Source organism: Ascaphus truei, chromosome 7, assembly GCF_040206685.1.
Source record: "Ascaphus truei isolate aAscTru1 chromosome 7, aAscTru1.hap1, whole genome shotgun sequence".
NCBI lineage: Eukaryota > Metazoa > Chordata > Amphibia > Anura > Ascaphidae > Ascaphus > Ascaphus truei.
Window position 1 is genome coordinate 19,198,135 of NC_134489.1, and position 17,269 is coordinate 19,215,403.

At 43.9% G+C, this 17,269-nt stretch overlaps 1 protein-coding gene across 2 annotated transcripts in view; it reads left to right on the top strand.

Annotated features, from left to right (window-relative positions):
* CPS1 (carbamoyl-phosphate synthase 1) overlaps positions 1–17,269 on the top strand; it is a 48,537-nt gene that overhangs the window by 18,483 nt on the left and 12,785 nt on the right. For both annotated transcript variants that reach the window (XM_075607194.1, XM_075607195.1), the window contains exons 15-27: positions 459–616; positions 1,303–1,431; positions 3,037–3,181; positions 3,488–3,698; positions 3,889–4,087; positions 4,441–4,617; positions 5,099–5,217; positions 9,160–9,301; positions 13,517–13,582; positions 14,096–14,159; positions 16,154–16,335; positions 16,853–17,047; positions 17,200–17,267. In XM_075607194.1, the coding sequence (XP_075463309.1) occupies positions 459–616; positions 1,303–1,431; positions 3,037–3,181; positions 3,488–3,698; positions 3,889–4,087; positions 4,441–4,617; positions 5,099–5,217; positions 9,160–9,301; positions 13,517–13,582; positions 14,096–14,159; positions 16,154–16,335; positions 16,853–17,047; positions 17,200–17,267 (1,855 nt within the window). The remainder of the gene's footprint in view (positions 1–458; positions 617–1,302; positions 1,432–3,036; positions 3,182–3,487; positions 3,699–3,888; positions 4,088–4,440; positions 4,618–5,098; positions 5,218–9,159; positions 9,302–13,516; positions 13,583–14,095; positions 14,160–16,153; positions 16,336–16,852; positions 17,048–17,199; positions 17,268–17,269) is intronic.

Genomic DNA, 17,269 nt, shown 5'->3' on the forward strand with positions numbered 1-17,269 from the left:
TCTATACTATACTCTCATTACAACTCCCACCCCATCACCTGCACAGTATTTTAATTTGATGCCTCTTACTGTAGACTCGTAATATTATGTTAAACAAAACATAACTTTCTATGTGGTACCATGTTTACCACACTGTCCCATTATAGTATCACAACATATTGCTGCATATATCATAGATACCTGAAAATGTGATGTGTAGTTTATCCTGGTTACATGTAAAGTGAGTTTGCCCAAGATCACACAAAGTTTTAGTGCCCAGATATGAACTGAAGCCACCAATGTGGGCACTCGGGACCAAGACTTTTACTACGGCACTACAGCGTACCCTATACAGTATCTCAATACCACTGAGCTTTCATAGGATTCATTGCAATACATATCGCAGTATAAGACTTATGTTAACCAGCGAGTGGTGGCCATGTGTTTACATGTTCTGAAATCTTTGGGTCACTGTGAAGGTGTTGAGCTGTTCAGAAGAGGGGTGCTGAAGGAGTACGGAGTGAGAGTTCTGGGGACATCCGTGGAATCCATCATGGCCACAGAAGACAGGCAACTCTTCTCCGACAAGCTGATGGAGATTAACGAACCGATTGCTCCCAGCTTCGCCGTGGAAACGGTAACAATGCCTCTCGTGTGGGGGAGGGGGGGAAGAAGGGTGAATCTCTAGGGGCAGTAAATATGGTTTACAATATTACATGTGCAGGAGCTAAGAGTTAAAATTACAGCACACCTCAGTCTGGCTGCGAGACCTGGAAGCCAGATAATGACCACTTTGTTATTCGGGGGCGCCTGCAACCCATAGTTGCAGACCCCTGTGGCAGGAGAGGGATTAACCTAAAAACATTATTAATTAAGGTGATCAAAATGATGTTTTGTAGCCATATAATTGGTCTACAAAATGTCTCTACTTGTATTCCCCTGTTCACATATGTTGTTGTGAAATCCTCCAGGAGTTTCATTTTTGGATTTAAATAATATTTATGTTAACTCCTTTTAAAAATGGCAGCCATTGGAATATTTGAAAGAAAAGCACTGCTACATAATTTAAGTTAACTTTGAGCTTCAGAGGAATCCATAATCAAAGCAGTGTGTAAAGTATTATTTCTTGCTGTTATCTTTGGCGTTCGGCACCCACAACCTAACATACGTCTGCAAAAACCTAATAAACATATCTTGAATTATGAAAAATGATTAAGAACATGTTATATTGACAAGATCTTTCATTTTATTGCAATTCCAATATATGTGGGTAGGTTGGACTGCGTGTTTAACATGTACTGTATGTTCTGTGTGTGTTTGCAGATGAATGATGCTTATGAGGCAGCAGATAAGATTGGATATCCCGTCATGATTCGATCTGCCTATGCCCTGGGGGGCTTGGGGTCAGGGCTGTGCCCGGACAAGGAGACACTCACAGACCTAGGGACCAAGGTAAACACGTGGGCTCCACTTGAAGGCTGGGAACATTATCTGCCCAATTCTCCGTTCTCTCAAAGCTACATCTCAAGCACTCAATGTGCTGACTTTAATGGACTAAATGCACAGGTGCTGGCTGCAAAAGCTAATAGGGCATGTAGGCCTTGAGCAGGGGGTGGGGGAGGGGGCGAGGGGGGAGGGGAAAGCACATCATACAACAACATGATACAATAGAGAAGAAAATATTAAAATACAGAAGGAACATAGAAAGAGGGAGTGAAATAAATAAAACGTTTTAGAATGGAGGGGTTGACTTGTGGAGGGGGCAGAGTGAGAGGGAGAGTATAGCTGATATGGTTAATGACGCAAACCCTCCCAATGTGCCAATGTGACCTATTTTGAAAGTGAATTCCATGAGATGCCCTTTATAGCAGATTAACCAACATTATTTTAATTGTTATTTTTTTAAAGAAGGCCCAGCGCCTGCAATAGAGTTTCCACACGGCAACCCCTGCTTTTTATTATCTTCTCCACTCCAGCAGGCAGCCCTACTGAAATGGGCCTTATCAGAAAGTGAGAAGCTGTATTAATATAGCGAGTATATACTAAACAAGAGAAGGATATATACAAGATTAAGGATATATACTAAACAAGAGAAAGAAACCCCAGTTGTGGGCACTCTGCTCCCCTACTGGATGATAAGTGAAATTAGCTTAATACATTTAATTAATCTAATTTCATTTATTATCCAGTAGGGTGGCAAAGTGGCCACAACTGGGTTTTTTTTCTCTTGTTTAGTATATATCCTTAATCTAACTCAGAGGACCACCACCACCACTGACATATGACTTGTAGCTGAAGCAGGGGGTCCCCTATCTAGTATACTTAATATAACTAGCCAGGTGAAAGCAGACACGGTATTGTACAGGAGGGTACAGAAATCGTCAATGAAAAATAAACACGCAGCCGGGGCTGCTCATTTACTGGGAGAGAGAGAACAAGTGGAAGAGAAGGCCGGTGTAAAGAGGAGAAGTGGAATAGGGGAAAAGAGAAGCATAGGGGAGGAATGGAGAGGAGAAGTAAGGGAACAGAGAAAAGGAGAAAAGGAAGAGAGAAAAATGTGTAAATACATAAAAATAGAGAGAAAACAAGATAAATTGTAAGAGAAAAAAAAATAGTCGGAAAACTGATAATCTTTAAAAAAAAAAATATATATATATATATAACTTTAATTTTTATTAAGGTTTTCAGGGAAGAAAAATAGCATACAATTACATAAAATACTGTACAATCCAATACCACACATTGAATACAAAGGTAATCTGGGAAAGATTGGGAGGAATGGCGGGGGAGGAGGGGGGGTTCGGATAATCTTTTAACCCCTTCCCTACTACGAGGTGACGATTTCCACAAAATGATTTATCTTCCTTCACAGTGTAAGGGGTTAACATGTGAGATGGCGTTATACACATGCACAAGCTTCTATTACTCTGTGTCCATTTTCCCGCTGTTGTTGGGGCAGGAGCGCCTCCCTCCCTGCAGCGGATCGCAATGCAATGTAGGAATGTATCGTGTCACCTCTCTTACATCCTCACTACCCTCCGCCCCTCTCTCCTCAAGGCATTAGCGATGACCAACCAGATTCTGGTGGAGCGCTCAGTGGTGGGTTGGAAGGAGATTGAGTATGAGGTGGTGAGGGACGCGGCAGATAACTGTGTCACCGTTTGCAACATGGAGAATGTGGATGCCATGGGAGTCCACACAGGTAAGGGCGACTCTGCCGGTGTAGGACATCTACGTCTTCTTCTGGCTCATTTCCAACCCTTGGGTTCTACATGTGCAGATACGTTTGCTGTTAAATTCACTAAAGGAGAGGCGTTTATATCCCTGTCTTTGTTACTTTGGTGGGCTTATTAGGACTAAGGAGCTATTAAAGAGGTTTTGGGTTGTATTTAATTCTGTGTCTCTGTCCATCACTGTATTTCAATGCATTACGGTCCTAAGTGGACCGCAGATATTCTTCTCACTGCTCATTTATATGGTGTGACCATACTTTGTTTGTAATGAACAGGGGACTCTATTGTGGTGGCTCCCAGCCAAACACTCTCCAACGAGGAGTTCCAGATGCTGAGGGCCTGTTCCATCAAGGTAGTGCGGCACCTGGGGATCGTTGGAGAATGCAACATCCAATTTGCCCTGCACCCCACCTCACTGGAGTACGTCATCATTGAAGTTAATGCCAGACTCTCCCGCAGCTCTGCTCTGGCTTCCAAGGCCACCGGGTAAGAAAGAGCTATTTCCTTGGCTCAATCTTTATTGTTTGCTTTAGTGAGATTTGAACGCTGACTCCTTTGTGTCATTGGTTGCACCAAAATATACCGAACAAGTCTATTATTTTTGCAATATACATGGAAATTGGGACCACTTTGAGCACCGTCTGTTAGGTATGTTATTGAATAATCTTTCTTATAGATACCCATTGGCCTTCATTGCTGCTAAAATCGCTCTGGGGATCCCTCTACCTGAGATCAGGAACGTTGTGTCTGGGAAGACCACAGCATGCTTTGAACCCAGCCTGGATTACATGGTGACCAAAATCCCCCGCTGGGATCTGGATCGTTTCCACGGAGCCTCAGGATTGATTGGCAGCTCCATGAAGAGTGTGGGAGAGGTGAGCTGAAGTCGCATCTCAGGATCCCAGCACAAAGCAATCCTACAATGCACAAATTAAAGAATGGTCCCCTTGCACACCCTGTTGCACGTACAGCACAATGTTGTTAACAATAAAGCTTTGAAATTCAATATTCTGAGCAATGCATGTCTGAGTCTTGCTCCATTAATTGATACAGTATCTGCATTACTTAAGGGTCTCTGTCCTTGAACATTACTTTGTTCATACTCTACACAATATTGTCATTGGCCAACTTATTCTAGCTTTGGGGCCAGTAATTCAATTATGTCATTGCTTAATGATCTACTCCACACAATTCATAGCTCATACTGAACCTACGTGCCCCTCTGCAGGTCATGGCCATTGGCCGTACATTTGAGGAGAGTTTCCAGAAGGCCCTGAGAATGTGCCACCCCTCGGTGGATGGTTTCAGCTCGAACCTTCCGATGAAAAAAGTATGGGCAGCAGATGTGAACCTGAGGAAGGAAATGGCTGAGCCTACCAGCACCCGTGTCTACAGCATGGCTAAGGTGAAGAATGATAGGCGCAGGGAGAGGGATCAAAAATACAGGTGGGGTGGTACAGCCAGTGGGCAAAAAGATGGGAGTACTTATGTACAAATTCTATAGACATTGACAGAGCTGGCGTTGGTATTATGAGGGATAAAGCAAGAGACCGTAACGGTGTATAAATGTGTGCCCAATAGAATGGGCCACTGTTTAATCAACAGGGTGGACTTCCAGAAAAAGCTATTACTTCACACGCAAATGACAACATGCAGTCACTTTTAGCTTCCTTCCTTTAAAATAATAACTTGAAGCTTTAGTCTCTGACTTAACTAATTTAAGATGTTAATCCTAAATCAAGGTCAGGAGACAGCAAACTGTTTTGTTCTTTTGACGTTTCACAAATTGTCCTCTACACTTTCATGCTTTGATCATTAGTAAGTCTCACAGGTATATCTACTGGAGATGTGTTAGTTGAGGTCCAAGCTCTTATGTTTTGTATCAGGGCCTGGAAACCGGAATCTCTATTGATGAGATCTACAACCTCACAGCCATTGATAAGTGGTTCCTGTACAAGATGCAAGGCATTCTAAACATGGAGAAAACCATCAGAGCAAGCAAGAGGTAAGAGCAGTCACCCTGTCATACAGTATCATGTTGAGGTTTCTACTCACCAATGGAAGGAGAATGAGGTCACATGGATAGAGACATTAACCCGTGACCTGCATGACAATACGCCCAACCCTCCATATAAGCCTGGGTGAAAGAAAAACTGTGTATAGTTATTGAATCATGTAGAGCTAAAGCATGTTAAAAATGAGGTAGACCCCCAAGAACCTAATACAGTTAAAAATAAGCGTTTCCTGCATTTGGTAATACTAAAAGTCCATTCCTTGGTAAGCAGATTTAGGAACAGGTGGTTGGGACTTTGAAATGTGGATAGTGGACACATTTCTCTTCACTGATTTACTGTGAGAGCACAAATAATTCACTTAGCCTCATCAGTTCTTGGCAGACAGAAAGATGAATATAGTCCAGGCAGATAGAAACGAGATAAGCAGACAGTACAGCATTCAAAATGCCTAAGTTATTGGACACGGAGAATTGTGGATATCGTTTTGATACGTTTCATTACATCGACGTGAAATTATTTCATAGGTATCCTTGTAGACACAAGTTTCTTGCCAAAGCTTAAGTAAAAACAGCATTTGTAATAACTCTCATGCCTGTGCCATAAAAGTCAATATTAATTCATATTTTAGGGTCAATTAACCGTTTAACTACATGATTTTCTACACTTTGCCGTGCATCTCTCCTCAAAGCAGTTTAAACATGTCGATCACTGTGAATATTCAACGAACTATTTTTCTCTTATAGCCCTGATCACTTTAATTTTGGATATAGTATCCATCCATGTATTGGTTAGACAAGAACCCATATGCTGTATGGGGGAGATTAGCTAATTTCTCGCTATACACCTTCCCGACTCTTGCGTTCTGCTCCAGGATGTCTTCTCTCTACCCCTTTTGTATCTAAAGCCCTCTCCCGCCTTAAACCCTTTTCAGTGACTGCCCCACACCTCTGGAATGCCCTTCCCCTCAGTACCCGACTAGCACCCTCTCTATCCACCTTTAAGACCCACCTTAAAACACACCTGCTTAAGGAAGCATACGAGTAGCTCCATGACTGATAATTTACACCTCATACATAAACCTTGGCCCCCTGCAGATGCACTTACCAGAACGCCCTCCTACTGTCTCTGTACAGTACGTTCTTCCTACCTACCAATTAGATTGTAAGCTCTTCAGAGCAGGGACTCCTTTTCCTAAATGTTACTTCTATGTCTGAAGCACTTCTTCCCTTTATGTAATTTGTATTATATGTTATTTATATGATTATCATATGTATTACTGCTTTGAAGCGCTATATACATTAATGGCGCTATATAAAGATATACATACATATATTTCCACTATGGAATATTGTACCATGAACCTGCGTTAACAGCCATTCAAGTCAATGGTAGTTAACGTGAGATCATTCTGCATTAACCTGGTCGGAGGTTAGTAACTCTCCTCTACGTGTTGTAATGTTTACTGTGATGTATTTGGTGCTGTTTTGTAAGTTAGACTTTGGGGCTTCCTTTGCAAGCTGTGAAATGTAACAGTGTGGCTAAGTTGCGGAGTGCTTCCACTTTACTCGGATACTAAACAGTACTACACCGGTACAATATAAATAAAGCCCTGAGATCAGACACACTACATATCTTTCCTTGCTTCTGCAATGTTCTTTCTCTCCAGCCCTCCAGCTCTGCATTTCCCCCCTCTCTACCTTCATTTAAAATGATGATAATTCCTTCATAAATCTCAGGGTGTCTTTTAGTGGCCATATAAAAAGCAGAGGGATAGATCGCAGTAAATGTGTGCCCCTAGCTGTACATCATAATCACTGGCTTGCTGACTCCCTTCGCCCCTTCCATGGTTTATGACACATGTACTGATCCTCCCTTGTTAAGCTATTGGCTGTTTCACGTGTTATTCTGGGTCCTGGCCTGAAGTGTGCCATTTTACTATGGCCAGAAGAGGGCGCTCCAGGCTCATGCAACAGACTAGAAACGCCAATAATAATTAAGAGAGAATGCCCTCTGGAAAGAGAGTCTGGTGAAAAATGCAGGTAATTCTCCACCATATTCTGCAGTTACTTGTAGCTTTAAGCTTTTTATTTGATACTATTTTAATGACATAGACTGTAGAAACATTTGTGATGTATATCCATAAGTGGACACAGTTAAAAACAAGAAGCAGGATTTGAATGCACCATGCAGAGAATGTTGCACTTTGCATTCACATATCGTAGTTGGAGTCAGTTGTGGATGTTTTACAGAACAAAAGGCCACGTAGGAGTCACTGAAAACCTGTATAAAAAGTTTTGTCCCAATCCATAGTGCTGCCAAGTATACGCTCGCCACCCCAATAATGCAATTCAGATTCTATCTTATTGAGCAGAAGTTTACAGGTTTATAAAACAAAGGGAATAACAAACCAATACAATACCCGTGCACGTACATCGTGAAAGATGTCCCCAGGCCTGCAATTCATTTCTATGAACTTATACTCCTTGCTTCACTCAATGGTGATATCCCTGCTCACAATACCTGCCATGCCTGTGTGAGCTCAGAACCCCCTGCATCTCTCTGTGTATTCTTCTTCTAATTGAGACCAACTCTCTATCTGGGTTTCTTATGAAGATTACTGTTTTCGCTGCCTGGCAGGTTGCCATGGATACCTTGGTCAGTATTTGGTTGGCTTCATTCTTGTTGCCAAACTGCAAGAACCATTTGATTGAAAGTAAAACACTATATTTCAAAGTGAAACGTCTCCAAGATTGTGCTGGTTGGGTAGTAGTCATTCCAAAGCCATTTTCAAGAAATCTATCCATCTTTCCTGGTAAAATATTGTATATTATGTAGATGAGACAGGGAAGGAGTGGACTTGCAGGATTAGAGGTGAGGCAGCTGTTGCTTAGCATTCTCCTGAAGCACACAAGCTAAATAAAATATCAATGAGAACATAGTGAGGACAGGTCCCTCAAGAGTTCTTATAATCAGATGGCTATTCTGGTTCTGATATAGTTTGCCACCCGCTTATAAATTATTGATGGTTGTTGTGGAAGCCACAAGTGCCCATGGATCCGGGATCAAACAATCAGCCGGGGTTGGACTTTTTACAGAAGGTTGACCACTTCTGGGGATTAGGAGGCAGGTGGTAACCCTTGACCTAAGCCTTTGGGTCAATGGCATAGTCATTCATAATAATTAGCCAGGGAATTGAGCATCACTTGCCCAACTCTTGGAGACCCTATCATCTACCCCCAGGCCTGTCCTGTCACAAAATGCTGCAGGGCACGTGTTTCTGGTCTCTGCATAACATGTATAATTGATGGCTAGAGGTTCACAGCAGTTAAGGTTGGACATAAAAAGGTCCTCAGTGATATGTGTGTTGAAAACTGATGACGGTTGGTTGGCGGTGGCTGGCTCTGTTTGGTGACCTGTGTATCCTGTAGGATGATTAGCTGGTGCTAGTGATAAAAGGACAGGCTGGCATTAGGGATGTTGTTTGAGCCCTGGTGATTGGGATGCCTCAGGCGTCCTCCGATCCCTGCCTATATCTTCTCAGCACCTCTTCTGACAGGTGGAAACTCATTAAGATGAATTTTATTCATCCTCCTTTATCATGTATTATTGAACACGGCATGCAAGAAGCGCAGAGGAACTTTCAAAGAGGTGCCTGGTGGAATCTTAAACAAACATCAAGCAGGCATGATATAAATGGCAGTAGGCGTTTGGAAAAGACTAACTTTATTAACATAGCAATAAAGATGATGGTGTATTTTACACAGTTAGAAGGCAGTTTGTTAAAAGAATACCAATAGGTACTGTAGTTGGATCGAGATGATCCCTTTTCCTGGCTAGCTGATGGATGTGTCTCTGTGACAGAAGAGATGACATGGAATGACAGACGTCCTGTAGATTGAGTTTTAATACCATTGTTGCGTGTTCCACCCTAGTGAATCTATCCCGGAGGAGACACTGAGGAGGGCCAAACAGATTGGTTTCTCGGACCGGTACATTGGGACATGCATGGGACTGAGTGAAGCCCAGACCAGAGAGCTGAGGCTGAACAAAAACATCAAGCCATGGGTGAAACAGGTGAGAAAGTCTTGCAGCTACAATGAAAATTCCAGTTATGACATTAACTAATCAAAATGGCTTCTTCTGAAAAGCTCAATGATGTTGTGACTTTGCTTATTGTGCCTAACATTCTTGACATATTGAAAATACCGTGAAAAGATCTTCCTGTGCTGGGGAACAGTTAAGCTCCGGTACGCGGCTTTACAGCTTATTGCATAGTTTTGTGGAGCACATCTTCTTAGGAGAGTGCAAAAAATAGTAACAAAGGGTTTATATCTACAGCCTTAATCAGACTTACTAAAGGAGCACACCCCTGGAAGGGCACACCCTCACATTGAATGGAGATGGTGGATATGTCCCTTTACTACCTTTAACTTCTATGTTTCTAGATGAAGTAAACCTACTGGCAAATCAGCACTTTAGACCGTTCCCCACTTTAGCATGTTCCATTCATTGTCAATTGATGGGGGAGAACAACAATGTCCAATTTCAAATATCTTTGGAGCAGGAAACCTTGTTTATAGTCATTTCATGGAGTCAGAGGCATTACCTGTGATGTTTAAAGAGGATATATTACGTACTTGATTCCTGGAAGTTGGCTGTGCTCCATTTCCCTCCATCTCAGCTGTGGCACAGCATATATAGATGTAGCAATACTTACTGCCCCAGCACCGCGGCCGAAAAAGCCAAAGTCTGCGGCACTGGGGCTAGTGTCTGGCGCGAAAGCGCTGCGGTGTCCGTGCTTCTGAATGGGACCTTCCACAGCGTAAGTCCTTATGGACCGTGAGCGTTCGCGGCTGTGCAAACGGTAAGGTTGGATACATCTGTAAGTACTACAGTAAGTTAGAGGTGCCTCTTTTATTTGATAAAAGGTTACTTCACACACTGGATTCCTGGAAGTGAGATCAGTGAAGCAAAACTGAGCCTATCTGTTACTGTATATAGGAATAAAGTTAGTGAGAACAGTGTTTTTCAACCGGGGTTCCCCAGGCATCCTTAAAGGTGTTTCCTGCAATTTTCAGGTCATTTGAAAATTGTAGCGAATACAGAACAATTTGCAATGCATCTGATCTCGGGCGCGCTATTAGAGAGGGTTGGGGTTCCTACAATGCGTCTGATCTCAGACATGCTATTAGAGAGGGATGGGGTTCCTTACAATGCATCTGATCTCAGACGCTATTAGAGAGGGTTGGGGTTCCTTACAATGCATCTGATCTCAGACACGCTATTAGAGAGGGTTGGGGTTCCTTACAAAGCATCTGATCTCAGATGCGCTATTAGAGAGGGTTGTGGTTCCTTACAATGTATCTGATCACAGACACGCTATTAGAGAGGGTTGGGGTTCCTTACAATGCATCTGATCTCAGACGAGCTATTAGAGAGGGTTGGGGTTCCTTACAATGCATCTGATCACAGACACGCTATTAGAGAGGGTTGGGGTTCCTTACAAAGCATCTGATCTCAGCTGCGCTATTAGAGGGGGTTGGGGTTCCTTACAATGCATCTGATCACAGACACGCTATTAGAGAGGGTTGGGGTTCCTTACAATGCATCTGATCTCAGACGAGCTATTAGAGAGGGTTGGGGTTCCTTACAATGCATCTGATCTCAGACACGCTATTAGAGAGGGTTGGGGGTTCCTTACAATGCATCTGATCACAGACACACTATTAGAGAGGGTTGGGGTTCCTTACAATGCATCTGATCTCAGACACGCTATTAGAGAGGGTTGGTGTTCCTTACAATGCATCTGATCTCAGGCGCGCTATTAGAGAGGGTTGGGGTTCTTACAATGCATCTGATCTCAGACGCGCTATTAGAGAGGGTTGGGGTTCTGCAGAATTTTACAATATACAGTAATGATAATGTTCCTTAACCAAAAAAAGTTGGAAACCACTGACGTAGAAGGAAGGAAGTTGGCCCTCCTGACTCCCTGAAATTCTGCTGTAGGGGTGAACTAATCAGGCTGCTGCATGGAAGCATAAATCAAGCATCCTGACTCGTTAATAAGATAATCATATCACAATCTTGATTTTCAACAGTCATCCCAAAGCTTAACCTGCCCTTTAATCAGGCAATTTCATTTTTCATTTCCATCATTCCTTATTCCACCTACAAAGCAATTTCTGCCATGCTCTTCTCGAGCTCCCATTGAAACTCTGGCGTTCCGCTGAAGTGGCAATTAAACAGTATATAAAAACCTGTAATCATGAAACATCAGGAGCTGACCTGGTTTAAACGTGCAGCATCTGGCTCTAAAAACCCAGCCTCGGAGCCATCTCCCGTGGTGCTAACATTGTTTTATGGGCTAATACTTTATTTTAAGTGCCCCATCATTACCAAAGTCATTTTGCATTCATGGGAAGCATCTCTCTTTTAACGAAGTTACTTGGTATGCGCCGTCGTAACACAGAGGCATTTGTAGGCTTCTCCCTGTCATTTGCCATGAGGTTTCTTGGTGAGCTAATTAATGCTAAACCCCCTTTATTGCCGGAGAGACCCCATTGTCAGCCAAGGGGCTAAGGGTGAAAGGTGGACGATGTGGATTGGAGGTTGAGACTGGGTCTGCGAAGTCCATAAATCAGATAGTAAAATAGATTGCAAGTAATTCTTTGTGTCTGTATAAACTTGTAACCGTGTTTCTGTTCCCTGCCATGCCTGGGAATCTCCAGCTAGTTCCCTTTTCTAGAGTTTGTAGGTATTCCCTGGCAATTCCGTCTGGCAATTCTGTTGTGAGTTCCTTTATCAATTTTTCCAATGTATACGATTTGTTACAGAATTGTATGGAGGGGGATGGGGGGGGGGGGGAGGAGGAGGAAGGTCTAAAAAGATACAGTCAAAGTACTAGTGCTAAAGTAGATTATTAAACAAGAAAATCATCTTTAATTGTTTTCTATGTATTCATGTGAAGTGTTTAATGTTAAATAGGCAATAGGACACATGGGGCTCTGTGAGGTGCTCTCAATTACCCTGCACCCCCTTACATCTCATCCTTCATCCCCTAAATATATCACCAAACGCTTACGTTCTGTCAATGTCACCCGCCTTTCCTGCTGCCTTATTACCTCCTTTCACTCCCGCCTACAAGACATCTCCCGTGCTGCCCCTTTTCTCTGGAATTCCTTACCACGCGCCACCAGACTGCCCCTCCACCTATCAGACTGCCCCTCCACCTATCAGACTGCCCCTCCACCTATCAGACTGCCCCTCCACCTATCAGACTGCCCCTCCACCTATCAGACTGCCCCTCCACCTATCAGACATTTAAACACTCCCTGAAAATTCACCTGTTCAAGGAAGCGTATGTGGTAAACCTCTAACACCCCCCTCCTCCCACTCCAACCCCATTGGGACCAGCTGCATGGCACAACCAATCTCCATTCTATCTAACACCCCCTAACATCCGCACCCCCAAACCTTGATGGGATCAGCAGTGCGGCTGGACCACACTCCATCCTGAGCCACACTCCGTCCCACAATGAGCAGCCACTTTACGCTTTGTTCCAACACTGCCCCTTATTCTCTCTAGCTTGTAAGCTCTGATGGGCGGGACCCTCATTACCGTCTGTGCCTGTCGGTCCGTATTTGGTGTGTAATCTGTTTACATAACCCTGTACCCCCGTCGTACCGCGGAATATGTTGGCACCTTACAATAGCATATTTGTTGCGGCCTGAAACACGACGTATATTATGAAGTATATTTCTACTGTTGTATAATTTGACGCACGCTGCGCTTAAAAAAAAAAAAACCCCAGACTTACGCCACCTTTAAGGTGATGGAGAAAACCATCAAGCAAAGTAACGCAAGCCACGTAGAACGTGCGCCAATATGCAAATGTAACGTCCTCGCACTTGCTCCATAATCCCCTCATCTGAACGCAGAAGGGGCAGACATACTACTGAAACAGCGCAACTTCGATTTAACACAGACGCTGCCTGGCGCAGGTATATTTCAGAGTTGCAACGAAATAGTGAATTTGCCCCTTGATACATAGAGCCCGCCAGGATCTTTGCTTTAGCTTAGTATTGCCAGTGCTGTGACAATACAAGGTATACGGACCCGGAGAGTTTGCAATCCTCTTTTATGGAAACATTGGGCAAATTGGAGATCAGCTCAGATCAGATTCAAATAAAAATGCTCTAATGCGCCAGGATTTAAAGGCTCACCCCGCTGGGGCCTGATGTATTTCCCCGCTGCTGTCTCACTTAGTTGCACTTCTATTCTCTGTGTAGATCGATACATTGGCCGCTGAATACCCTGCAATAACCAACTATCTCTACCTCACCTACAACGGACAGGTACTGTGTTCTCTATCGCCGCCCTCTTCAATGCTCCAAACCTCAGCCTTGTTTGTGGGGGGGAAAAGTATACTGTACTGTCTTTCTATTTCTACCAATTTCTACAATAATCATTATTGTTACAACATTATCAGGCCTGCAGGCTACATTTGTGATAAATGATGAAATGTCACAGGTGCTTCTATTCTTCTTATTAATAATAATAATAATAAATACTGAGTGAATAAAACATTTTACTTGACTCTAATGTAAGGCCCTGGTGATGTATTTCTTGTATTGGTGTTATTATTACACACATCTGTGATTTTTCTCACCCTTTTCACATACCTTGGTTTGGGATTATTACCACGGGGCTGTTGGAGGACTGTGACACTTCTGAGCCCAAAACCCACAAATGCAATAAAACCCTAAGGTTTGACAGCAGATTAGATGTATGAAGTCGCTTCCTGTGTTGTTTCTACGATTCGCTTCCCTTCAATACTGCTAATGACGTCTCTCTTCCTTCTCTTTCAGGAGCATGATATCAAGTTTGATGATCACGGAATGATGGTTCTGGGCTGTGGGCCATATCACATAGGTACGTTCTGCTTGTCTTCTCGACACCTCATCACACATCAATCCCCGGCTTTCTATCACATTTACTCCCTTCTTATACAATATACAGAGTTTATCATTTACTGTAAGACTTTTTAGGACAACCAAAGTAAAGATCAATAGTAGTTAACTATAGGGGTACCGGTATATTGTCGCTATAGCTTTCACAGTTTAGTACCACTATACTAGAACCTTACCCTAGCTGTCTAGGACATTTGGTCGCGACTAACCCACCCACCGCTGGCATTTAACCGCCACTCACCTCGCCGCAGGGACATCTCGTCACTGGCCACTTCACCGCCAAGGTAAGCCCCTAACAGCCTAAAAAACACTTACCCTACAAACCTTTCTCCGGTCCCCTTACCCTAAAAAACGTTTAACTAAAAACCTTACCCCGGTCCTCTTACCATAAAAACTTCACCCCGGTCCCCTTACCCTGATATCCCTGCAAGCCTAAAAACCTTACCCCCGGTCCCCTTACCCGAGGGATCGCGAGGCCTCTGCAACTTTCCTTACCTTGTCTTTGGCAACGTGACGTCATGTGACCCCGCGGCATTATTTGACGCAGGAGACAAGGCAAGGCAGTGGGGGCGCGAGCAGGGAGGGCAGCAGAAAGGGGGAGAAGTGGGGAAAGATTGCCACCCCTGCCTTAACCTATTAAACCCCCAGCCTAAAAACCCGACCTCGCTCCCCTTACCCATAAAACCCCTTAGCATACAAATCTTACCCCGCTCCCCTTACCCATAAAACCCCTTAGCATACAAATCTTACCCCGCTCCCCTTACCCATAAAACCCCTTAGCATACAAATCTTACCCCGCTCCCTTAACCCATAAAACCCCTTAGCATACAAATCTTACCCCTCTCCCTTAACCCATAAAACCCCTTAGCATACAAAGCTTACCCCGCTCCCCTTACCCATAAAACCCCTTAGCATACAAAGCTTACCCCGCTCCCCTTACCCATAAAACCCCTTACCCTAATGCTAATGACCTAACTTGGGGCTGAAACGGCTGCACTGAAAAGGCGGCGGCGAAATGTCCATCGGCGGCTGCCAAAAGTCTGTGGCGAAACGACCGCGTCCACTCGTCCCATTCTATCCCGTAGTGCAGGGGTGTGCAAACATTTGGTGCTGCGCCCCCCTGCCTGCTCTCCCCTAGTGCTTGCGCCCCCCTTATCTTTGTGCCGACGTCAAATGTTCATGTGACATCACGTGACCCGCGGCGGTTGCCATGGCGGCGCATCACAAGAAGCCGGCTGAATCAAGGTAAGTGAGTTACAAAGGCCTTGCGCGGTCCCCCCGCCATTGAATTTAAAAGCCTTAAGGAAGAGCGCAGGGCCTCTGCAACCACCGCAACCCCCCCCTAAAACATCTTGCGCCCCCGTTTCCGCACCCCTACTCTAGTGTACTATATAAAGTGGAGCAAAGGAGACCAAAGTGTGAGAAGGCACAGAATGGAAGGGTCATAGGTGGAACTCAAAGAGTAGACATGAAGCCCTTGGCCCAAATAGTGTCTTTTTTTAGCATGGTGACATCCAAGAATAGATGGGACAACATGCATTCGGCAAAGAATCTCAAGGTCACAAAGCAGAGGACGGCAGCTCTCAACATGCTCAAAATGTATTCTGTTCTCCTATTATGGTGTCATCCTGCAATGGATTTCATCACAGACTGAGTGGATGAAACTGTAAATCTCTTGAAAGGGAGCATAGATTCCTAGGCCATTATGTCCCAAAGTGACCCAAGTGCAAAATCAACACCGATTTATTAAAGAAAATGATGTGGCAATGTTCTGAATCAGTTTTACACCAGATAAACGTTGATAAATGAGTCCAAATGAATTCCTTTACTGTTCATTACACAGCAGTGAAACTGTAACTGTTAGGATAGCACATCACATGGTGGAAGACCTCAATTAATACAAGAACTATTTCTCCCCACTCACCGTTGTCTTCCCCCCCCCCCCCCCGGTAACAGGCAGCAGTGTTGAGTTTGACTGGTGTGCGGTATCCAGCATTCGCACGCTGCGCCAGCTTGGCAAGAAGACCGTGGTGGTGAACTGCAACCCGGAGACAGTCAGCACGGACTTTGATGAGTGTGACAAACTTTACTTCGAGGAGCTGTCACTGGAGAGAATCCTGGATGTCTTCCAACTAGAGGTAAGTGGCCAAAGTTCTGGGAGGAGAGATGGAATTTTGATGGAATTTGCAGAGCTTTCCTTTATCTGTTAAAACATTAACTACCATGTAATGACCACACTGTGGCTGAACCCTCAATGCTATAGTGTACTGCATTACATTGATAGTTTCCTAAGCACTGACAACATTAAATATGTTTTGTTTTTTAACCAAAATTACCTCTGTGCTGCACTGCAACGGATACCACCTTCATTCTGACAACTCACCTATAGCGCATTGTTCTTTTCCCTTTATTTGAATTGGGCATTTACTATATAATATTAAAACCGGCCCCATACTGTACAGTCACCTCACACTATGACTATCAGGAAGTTCTGTTGTTACAACTGAGAGAGGTATTTTGAAATTACTTCCCACTTGGGAGGTTGATGGTTGGCAGATATGAGTTGTAAAGTCTCTGCTTTTGGTTCAGTGGCTGGTAAATGTCTTGAGTTGCTGACCATGGCAAACTGTTTGCATGAACTTCTTCTCTTCCAAGCAATGTGACGGCTGCATCATCTCCGTGGGAGGACAGATCCCTAACAACCTGGCTGTGCCACTTTCCAAGAACGGAGTGAAGATCATGGGCACAAGTCCATTGCAGATCGATAGGGCTGAGGACCGCTCTGTGTTCTCTGCTATCTTGGATGAGCTTCATATTCCCCAAGCACCTTGGAAGGCAGTGAACTCTTTGGTAAGACAGATGGATAGCTTCCATGGCAATCTATTGTACATTGGTAGGACAAGTTCTATCCTACTGCATCTCAGATACTTTCACTTAATCATCAAGATGCCAAAATCATGCTTTGCCATTACAATAATTGTACTTCAATCTCCTTTTCATAGGATGATGCTCTGCAGTTTACAAAGACGGTTGGCTACCCCTGCTTGCTCCGACCTTCCTATGTGTTGAGGT